Source organism: Montipora foliosa, chromosome 6, assembly GCF_036669935.1.
Source record: "Montipora foliosa isolate CH-2021 chromosome 6, ASM3666993v2, whole genome shotgun sequence".
In the NCBI taxonomy this organism is placed as follows: Eukaryota; Metazoa; Cnidaria; class Anthozoa; order Scleractinia; family Acroporidae; genus Montipora; species Montipora foliosa.
Window position 1 is genome coordinate 34,639,969 of NC_090874.1, and position 10,000 is coordinate 34,649,968.

A 10,000-nucleotide genomic window follows, 5' to 3' on the forward strand; every position below is an offset into this window, starting at 1 on the left:
CTTATCCTGCGATTCGGCAAAGAGGTTATTACTCTGACATTTTAGGAGGAGAATTAAAAGAAGAGCTAGGGGTAAGTCCTAAAACAGCCAGAGGGTGGACTATTTGTACCTAAAGTCCCATTTTGTCGTGGATTTATCCGGGCGGGAAATCATAATATTTGCTATTTTGATCGCACTGCACAGAACGTTAATTTCAAACGTCCGTAGTTGTTATTATTATACTGGTTCATTTGATCAGTGCCGACAATTTTTGTTTTTGTTTTTAAAACAGGGCTGATTTCAGGACTCTCAAATTGCAAAGTAGAGAAAATAAAATGGTGCTTGTTCTATGATGTCTTTGGACAGACTTTTCTAAAATCAGCAGTGTACCCTTTACAGCTTTTAAATTTTCTTGGGAGAATTGTGATAGTTGGGCTGACGACATTGTACAAGTCTAGTGATTCGAATCATTGACTAACAGAAAAGACATAAACTAAGTTAAAAAAATTGCGGACAATGTAAAGTAGTTCATAGTACTGTAAACTCTGGCCGGCGAAAAATCAAGGTATTTATTTACAAAGGTTCCGAACGCAACGCACTCGTAATCTAGACTCTCTAGAATGCCTCCCCAGACCCCCTTGCCCTACAATGACCTAAGGGGACCCAGGTTATGACTGTCACAGCACTGAATAGGATTTGAGGGACACAGTAGTTTACGTGTATCCCGTGGGGGGGTGCTTATTCAGAGCCTTCAAGAGGTGGCTGTCGACGAGTCACATCCTGCAAGTGCATAGTGGGGACTAACTAGTGATGTGCTCAAGGGAGAAAAGGAAGGGTGATCCCCATCATGGATTTAGCATTTCTGCAATTACTTCCCCTTAGAGATGACTGGGGAGCTGTTGGGGTTTTTGTCACACTTACAGGGACTAACTGTAATCTTGCTTGGAAAAAATATGTTAACAGCTGTACTAGAAGTTGTTCGAATGGTGGTCACCTACATCTGCGCACATGTTCTAAATTATTTAAACCATGGTAATCACTCATTTCAGAACGTTGCTGGTGGCCCACCTGCCTCTCGAAGTAAGATATGGAAGACAGCGAAAGTAAAACACATGCCAGAAGGTAATTATTTAGCATTAGTGTGCATTTGATGTGCCCCGTTGTCTCTTCTCTACTCATAATATTGGCAGCTTACAAAATGTTTTTCGCTTTCTTCATTTTTTTGCCTTTTCCATTCACTATGATAAGCCCTGAATTTTTGCATAAAACTGAAATATAATTTGTAATAAAATGCATTTCAGTAAAAACCTTCAAAGGCCCAATGTCATCAAAAGCCTTGAGATCAGTGTTGAAGGATCAAGTTCATGGACCAACTACAGCACCTATTACAGTATCTGTAAGTAAATATATCTATTATTAATTTTCCTTTCATGCAGAGTAGAGAACAAACAAACTTATCCCAGTAAGTGACACCAAGTCTGGGAATTGAACCCTGGCCACATTGGTAGGAGGCAAGTGCTCTCAAGATTGTGCCATCTCTGCTTCCTCAAGAGCTGGATAGGATTATTGATAACTGGAGAATCTACTATCCCAACAATTAGTACTACGGTAACCACAACCAAAAGAGCCTTTTGTCACCCATGTGATCAGCAATATGTTTTTCACCCCTTCCTCCTGGGAAGAAAAAGCAAAAAAAAATGTACATTTTGCATGTGAAGAGAGTTTAATTCCTGGAGGATGTGAGCCTGAAATTGGGATTACCGGTAGCCATCATTCCACAGATAGGAGAGGGGCATATTTTGCAACCAAATCTGTACTGCGCCCCTTGGCAAGTCTATTGACCCTATTCCAGAATAAGAATACATGGAGTGATGATTAAAACGATATGTGGCGCGTTTCGAAGCAGCAAGGATAACAAAAATATGTTTCAAATAGCATTTTAGCAGATATTTGACAATTTTAACGTGAATCTCCGTAAAAACGAAGGATTTCTAACTGATATTCCATGTATTCCTATTCTGGATTACGGTCAATCGAACGCACCCTAAAATTGACAATACAGTACATATATTTTAAATAAAAAACAATAGCGAAGATGTTTTGGTGTGTAGTATCGCTGAGTATTTGAGTTGTGAGCTGTATTTTGACGAGTCCGCTAGGGTGAGTCCAAATACAAACAATGAGTAGAAATACTCAGCGATACTACACACCAAAACATCTAATAAGCTATTTATTATCCAACTTTTTTGCACTAAATTTTTAGCAAATGAATTGTGAACAAGCAAGAATGCGTGCTGGGCAACATCAGTGACTTAAACTAGTCAAACTGTACAATAACTAAGTGTACAATAACTAACTGTACAATATCGTAGAATATTTGTACTTGTTTCATGCGTTTTCTGTACAATAACTGATGCAGTTGGATAATAATACAACATTATGCCCTCACTGAACTTGTGCTCAAGCGCCTGCTTTCAATGATTGTATTATTTGATATTATTCCAGGATTTTCCCGAGAAGGCCTGGGAACCGAAGGTTCAACTCCCCTACCAAGCAGAACCAGGCCAAGTTCCCAGAAAAATAGAGATTGAAAGGTAGCGTAAAAATATGATAATAATATCGTAATCACTTCTCTTGTTTGAACTATACTCAGTTTTATTCTTGAATTTTTGGCAGGCAAAAGCGGATATTTGCCAAACAGAATATAAACTCGCTACTGGAAGAGCTTGGAGTTAACACATCTGATTTAATGCCCAAGGGAGACTATAACATGCGAGGAAATCTCACAGAGGCCAACTCATCCCCATTTCCTTCATTTTTACCTCTGCACATATTTGACAATACAGAATATGATTGTCGCAATCCTAAGGAATGGTTGGAACTTGGCCTCGTTGATGGAAAACAACATCCTGTTCCAGGAAAGGCCCTTCTCCCAAAAGACAATGGTGAAAATAGAATAGAGTTTGACTGGATACATGTTGGTGCACTGGATTATGACATCAACAAACAGCTCTTTCTTGTACAAGTTGTTGGTACAGGAGGCCTTCAGCACAATGTTATCCCTGCAACAAATGGAGCAGTAGAAAATGGCATTGTCAATGGGGATGCCAGTCATGAGGAACCAAAGAAAAAACATTTCAAATCAGAGGCTCAGCAAGCTTGGGTTCCTCGGATTCAGATTTTGTTTGCTGCTGAATGCCCAGTGAATTTTGCAGAACGAGTGGCCAAGGCATATTCACTGCGATGTGAAACAGAGGCACTCCTGAGATACAATCTGTATATTGACTGTATGCCAATGGATGGGGTAGTTCGACTGGACCCTAGCTCACTTGAGAGGATGATTACATGGGCCAAAGGAACAAGAACCCTGCGGAATGACAAAAGGTTAGGGGCCTGCTTGATTACATTGTACAGTATGCATCATGGTGGAAATAATATGTATCGTTTGGAATCCTTAATTCCTGCCAAAATCTTTTAGGATCTTCAATAATTCTTTGTATAATAACTTCATGTACATGAAGAATCCTTGCAAGATTGTTTTGAGCGATCCAAATGCTCATAAGTTTCATCTTTCGCTGTAGTTTTAGTGAGGATCAAAAATGTTTATCTTAGGTTTGTGGATCTTAAGTAAGCGAAGATTTATTAAAGATATACCGGTAAGTACTTGTTCTCAAAGATTGTAAGAGCTTTTTCTGCAAAAGTACTTGCATGTAGAGTGAATGTATACCATACACATAGATGTTAAGTAAATTTTGAAGTTATATTATGGATTGTGCATTGCTTTTCCACATACAAATTTACATTTATGTTGTTTTGTGCTTAGACATGTAGTAATTTTTTTAACAATCCTGAAATAATTTAGAAATTAATGAGCCTGATTTGAGCTTACAGGAACACTTAAATTTATTTTCAGCCTTGATGAACATGTGCGACTGTTATCAAAGGAAATTCAAGTAGACTTCTCACGCAGCATGAACCTCATTACATTTGACAAGATTGTTAGCAGTAAACCAGAAAAATATCCCTTTGTGACTTTACCACAGCCAGAGGATCAAATGATACCAGAACGAGGTTTGTACTTCTCAAGTATTGATTCAATATAGGACGTTTTCAACCAACCTCTAGGGACACCAATAGCAATAGAGAAATGTACGGCTTCTGGTGGACGAACAAAAGAAGCTAAGGAGAGATCTTTTGTTTTCTTCCACCAGCATAGCGGCGATGACGTCACGTGAAAACCTCCTATAAAGCAGCAATGTGCAAGATAGCACATTATACCATACAAATCCACTGTACATACACTGTACTTAATGTCCTTCATTTAGCTAGTAGATAATTAAAAAGATGTACTATCAATGATTTTCTAATCCTTCCAGCGGTCTACATTCAGTGTAATGATCCACCAAAACGAGGTAATTGCTGCCATTCAAATGGAACAAATCCGCACTCACTTTGGACCAAGGTCTGGATAGTACGTCATGCGAATTCATGGGTTCGCGTGGTCTCTCGCTCAGGTACTGGGCACAAATACCGCACGACAAACATATTTCCCTGATTGCTGCTTGCATTCCCGGGCAATTTATCGATTTATTTATTTATTTATGCTTGTTTGCTACTATCCACACCCTGATGCGCCTTGTCTTTCGTAACAGTTCAGTTCTCAGGGACGCGGGCACGATGACTTGATGGGGCTTGTAAAGGATGGATCATGCACTAAGGTTTCGCCTCTGAAATCCGTTATTTCTTCGGGTACTTCTTTCCTCTCCAAGGCCCTACCACTGAGGATCATTCCTCTCAAGACTGTAAGGAGTGGATCTTTTGAAGTTTCTTCTCTTACGCGGCACATTGTGTCGTCTGTGACTCGGTTTGGCGTTGTATTCATTTGCGCTAGCTCCAAACAAAACACTTCGCATTCGTATGGGCTTGTTGAATGCGCGTCATCTTTTATGGCTGCACGGGACAGAGTGCCTGCGATGGAAAGTTCTTTGCCTTTCTTGTAACGTACGGTAGACTGGTATTTCTCTAGTGTGAGTATCGTTCTTTGCAGTCTACGTGGGGCTTTGCTTAGAGGTTTTTTGAAAATGGCCTCCCAGGGCTGGTGATCTGGATGGACTGTTACATCACGTTTGCCGTAGAGGTAGTGATGACATTTGTCCATGCACGACACGATGGCAAGACTCTCTTTCTCGATTTGAGCTCCTTTCCTTTCGGTGCTATTAAGGGTACGTGTGAAGTGAAACAAACCGGCCTGCCCCCTCGTAGTAAAATTCCACAAAAGGCATTTTCGAATGCGTCTACTTGAAGCGTAACTGGTGGGTTTGGATCATAGTAGCGTAACGTGGTCGACGAAGCAATGAGGTTCTTTGCCGAGTTGAATGCTGTTTCATGAATTTCGGACCAAAGAAACACAGAATCTTCCTTGGTAAGGTCTCTCAGTGGAAGAGTAGTCCCGGACGGGTTTGGACACAATTTGCTCAAATATTCACTCATTCCAAGGAAGCGCTGAAATGCGGCTTTGTCAGTTGGGTTTGGCATATTTGTGATAGCAGTAACTTTGGCTGTATCAGGCTCCAATCCTTTATCGGTTAGCTTGTGCCCCATGAATGTGACTGAAGTGGATTCGAACTGGCGTTTCTTCGCAGAAAGACGTAAGTCTTGTTCACTACACTTCTCTAAAAGTTGCGTCATGTTCCGATCGTGATCTATGTCGGCCTCTTCTTTTGTAAGGCGACACCCGAAGGCGCAAATGTCGTCGGAAATGGTGATAATCCCTCGCAGGCCATCTAAAAATTCATGCATGTTGTCGTCGCTGGTACTCCTCCTGTCCTGCATGAAGTGATACCAAATGGTACGCGGTTAAAGCAATAACGGCCGTTTGGACCCTGAAAAGTCGTGAGTAGGGAGGACTCCTTGTCCATGAAAATATGGCGTGAAGGGCTTCTGATACATCAAGGATGGTGAAGACTTAAAGCTTTCGTTAGCTGGGGAAGTTTCTCTTCAATTGTTAGTATCGTGTATTTCGGTCTCTTGATCGCCTCGTTAATAGTCTGACTTGGGTCAATGCAGATGCGAAGTTTGCCGTTCGGTTTTTCTTTAACTGTCATGTTGGACAGCCAGTCTGTGGGTTGGATTACAGGCCTAATGATCCCCTCCTCACAAAGCCTCTTGAGTTCATCATTGACTTGGCCCAATTTGGTCACTGGAATCCGGCGCGTTGGAGCGTGTACTGGGGTGACTGAAGGATCCAAATTAATGTGCATGGGGCCTCCAAGAGGTTTCCCACGGCCGGGTTTAAAAACGTAATGTTGTAGAATGCTTTCTTCCGTTAACTTGCCGAGTGGGGAAGATATGGGATCTTTTCTTGGAATCTCTTCTTCCGCCGCGTTTGTTTCGCGATCGTCTGGATAGTTTTTTAAGTATCCCAAGGTTTTCGCGTCCTTTCCACTGAGAAGTGGTGGTTTATCGCCTAGTACGGCAACCATGCACGAGACTTGAAAGTCTATTGTCTGCAGTTTGCCGTTCCTGTCGCTGCATAGGGTCACTTTGCCTCTAGGTCGCATACTTTGGCTTCCGTATGTGTTGATTCTGCCTCTGGTCCTGGAAACGTTCACATCTGGAAATAGTTGGCTTGTGAGATGACTGGGTATAGTATTGACGCTGAGTCGATCTGTGCTTTTACAATTGCCGTTTTCCCTCCGTGAACGAGCTGAAGGTGAGCGAAGAATTTTCTTGCATGTTTAAGTGCTGTCTCATATTCGGCTGCAAATGTGCCTCTTCACCTAATTCAATATTGACAAAGTTAGATTGCTGCTGTCCTGTTATTCCTCCTTTAAAGGCTCGTGCGAAATGACCGATGATCCCGCATTTATTGCATTGTTTACCAAATGCTGAGCAATTCTGTTGGCGGGGACTTTGATGGCTGCCACGAGGCCAAAAGCAGAGTGTGTTGCTCTCGCAGTCGTAGGTATTGTCTCGTTCGTAAAGTTTACTTTCTCTTGCTGGGTACTTCGGGCGGACTTCATCAACTTGTTCGCGAACGTGGTTGCTTCGAAACTCTTGGCAAGTTCAACAACTTTTCCTTAGTGTAACCTTTGCTTGATCCGTGTCTTGATGCCTGTAACTTTTCCCGATTAATTTTACGCGAAGTGTTTAAACCAGCGATGAATTGGTCTCTCATCAACTCATCAGCGAAGTTTTCATATTCATACAGCGAGGCTTGGTTACGTATTCGTGTTTCCCAAGAAGACATGGATGGATTCATCTTCATTCTGCAACAAGCGTGGGAATTTCTGTCTCAGTCTCTCCCGACACTCCAATGCTTGCGCTATAATATTCTCGTAGGGCGTTGATTACCAGGTGAGGCTTCATCTGATCTGCTGCGGATAGACCTACACTGTGCTATAGTAAACCGCTCTTGCCGTAGGGGAGAGTGAGGCTCAAAGACATGCCATCGCTTTCTCTGGTTTCGTCCATTTCGCCGCTTCAGTATCTTAGGATGGATCAAACCAATTTTGCATGATGCAGTAGTCGATCAAGTCTCCGATGCATACGTCAATGTCGTGTTTGTCATCTACCGTTGTTTTCAGTAAACTCTGGAAGTGGAGTATTTGAAGTCATGTTGCCAATCGATGTAGATCGTTATACTGTTAGAATGTTGAATAAAAAAAACTCGCTGCCACCATGTTGACAACTCTGTTACGAGTAGTCAAAAACTGATTTTTAATGCACTTGTTACAGCTTAAATACATGCGGGTTACATAAGTGCGTGAATATGTGCTATGCGCGAAAGAGTTGATTAAATGCTAGTGCAGTGCAGTGCTCAGTGCGAAAGTGTTGATTTCATTGTTGTGCAACAGAAATACAAAGTGTTGTTCATTCAGTGCCAGAAAGCAAACCCTTAACGAAACTATTATTTTTGTTTTTTCTCCATTAGGTTTCCACCCTGACGTTCCTTCGTATCCGTTTGATGAGAAGTTTGACAACTTTGCTTTCAACTGCCTGTTGACACGTGAAGAAGCCATAGTGGCAATGGCCAAAGTCAGATCAGAATGTAACAAGGTTGCAGGAATGTCTGTATTCCAAGTACCAGTCTCGAAGAGCATGAAACTGGAAGAGTTTGAACAAACACAGGCTCAAGTCAGCACACAGGTACAGCTATATACATTTGTATAAGTGAAATGAAATCAAGTGTCAAGTCTTATAATAACTTTGACTTTCTTAAAAGACATCGATGAATTGACCCACTTTTAGAAAGCATACGTTTGATTGTTTTACAATCCAAACCACTTCCTGGCAACAAACATTAAAGGGTTATTTCCTAAAGGCAAAATCGCGAAGGTTAAAAAAAAGGAAGACAGGAAGGGACTTTTCGTTTTAATTTCATCCCGGCCAAGGATTAAGGATAATGTTACTTGAGTGAATGAGGTTTACCAGCCGAACTCAAGCGCTTAAGAACGGTGCCTACTAATACAAAGATATTTTTGCGCGGTTTACTGAATATGCGGGAAAAGCAGATCTTAAGAAGTGTTTTTGAAATCCGAAAAGAAAATTGGGGGTAACCACGCATTTTTCGAAGATAATTAATCAACAATATTTGTAAAAGCTTTGAAATACAAAGCAATGTATGGCGTTCTTTTCCAAATTGAATCTTAGTTATCTCTGAAAAATGCATGGTTACCCCCAATTTTCTTTTTGGATACTAAGAGCACTTGCTAAGTTCTGCTTTCTCCGCATAGCTTTGAACCGCCCAAAAATATCCTTGTATTAATAAGCATCACCCATACGAAATCCGAGTATCTCGAGATGCGCAGAACGTATGCGATATAACAATAGAAGGCACCGTCCTTAATTAAGCAGATCGATTCAAATGTTGGTTTTAGTAACTACCCAGGGAAAAACCCACTCTTGGAGCAGAGTAGACAACCAACGTGTGACGTAGAGTCCGGAAATTGATTCTGGGCCGTGCTTCAGTGGTGGAAAGCGAGTGTGCTCTTACCACTGCGTCTGAGAAACGAACTGACGTGGAGCATCTGCAGTATTCCCTCACAATGACAAAGGGATACTGCCCACTGAAATCGTTTCGAAGAGCCTAACGTTATATTGAGTTGATAACTAAAATAATAGAGAGATTTAGCATCACGCTTACGTGAAACTTAAACGGCAAAAGTAACCACGTGACCATGATTTTCCCGCCATTTTTCGCGTTTGCCGGTTGCCCCTTGCCGTTGCTACACAAAAGAAGGCATTTTCACGTTTGCCGTATAGGTGGAGTTTTCTTCTTGTTTTTCTTCTACATAACAAGTTTTTTGCGCAAAAAAGAACCACAAAAGCAATTCCGGTAAGTCAAACGAGGAAAATTTTGGTTTCGTGGTTATGAATCGTTCATAACTTACTCCTCGCCTCAATTTCTTCACGAACTCACCTTGACTCTCTGTTGAGTCACAAAGCAACTTCATCGAAACTCGCAAAATTTGACGTGTAACGATTTTTATTTTATATAGCGCCTTCTTCTACAAACAATCTTTAAAAAGACTCTGAGTTTTTTGTTTACTGAATACTCGAGTTGCGGTGGGTCACGCAAAGCTTAAGTCACTCCATTTTACGTGAATCGTGAAACGGCAAGCCGACATTTGTCGTTTGACGTAAACGTTATGCTAAATCTCTCTAATATTAACCAAATCACGCTGAACCACTTGCAGGTGCAAATATTTTTACGTGATAGCTGGCTGAACACTCTGAGGACAGCCATCCGAAGCAGCTTGCTGGATGTGGGAAAGGGTTGGTTCAACATGGAGGAAAGGAGTTGGGAGGTGTATCAGATCTCTAAACTTGCCAAATTCATGCAACTGGTTAAGTTTGCAATGCAGGTGAACATCTATGGTTATCCAAAATGCAAGAAATGACCATTTCAAAGAAAAGTGTTCAAGTTTCTTCCTTTAACTTGCGTTGTGGAGTCAAACGTTTTTAAACCCATCACTCTCTTCTATGGAAAATTGGTGAAAACATTAAAATTGAAACATGT

General features: G+C 41.3%; 1 protein-coding gene across 1 annotated transcript in view; it reads left to right on the forward strand.

The window, feature by feature from the left end:
* Window positions 1–10,000, forward strand: part of LOC138007203 (dynein axonemal heavy chain 1-like) — a 103,617-nt gene that overhangs the window by 196 nt on the left and 93,421 nt on the right. The window contains exons 1-8 of the mRNA XM_068853982.1: window positions 1–71; window positions 1,029–1,101; window positions 1,281–1,375; window positions 2,485–2,573; window positions 2,656–3,363; window positions 3,893–4,050; window positions 7,913–8,127; window positions 9,678–9,845. The exon at window positions 1–71 is cut by the window's left edge and continues 196 nt beyond it. Coding sequence (XP_068710083.1) covers window positions 1–71; window positions 1,029–1,101; window positions 1,281–1,375; window positions 2,485–2,573; window positions 2,656–3,363; window positions 3,893–4,050; window positions 7,913–8,127; window positions 9,678–9,845 — 1,577 coding nt within the window. The remainder of the gene's footprint in view (window positions 72–1,028; window positions 1,102–1,280; window positions 1,376–2,484; window positions 2,574–2,655; window positions 3,364–3,892; window positions 4,051–7,912; window positions 8,128–9,677; window positions 9,846–10,000) is intronic.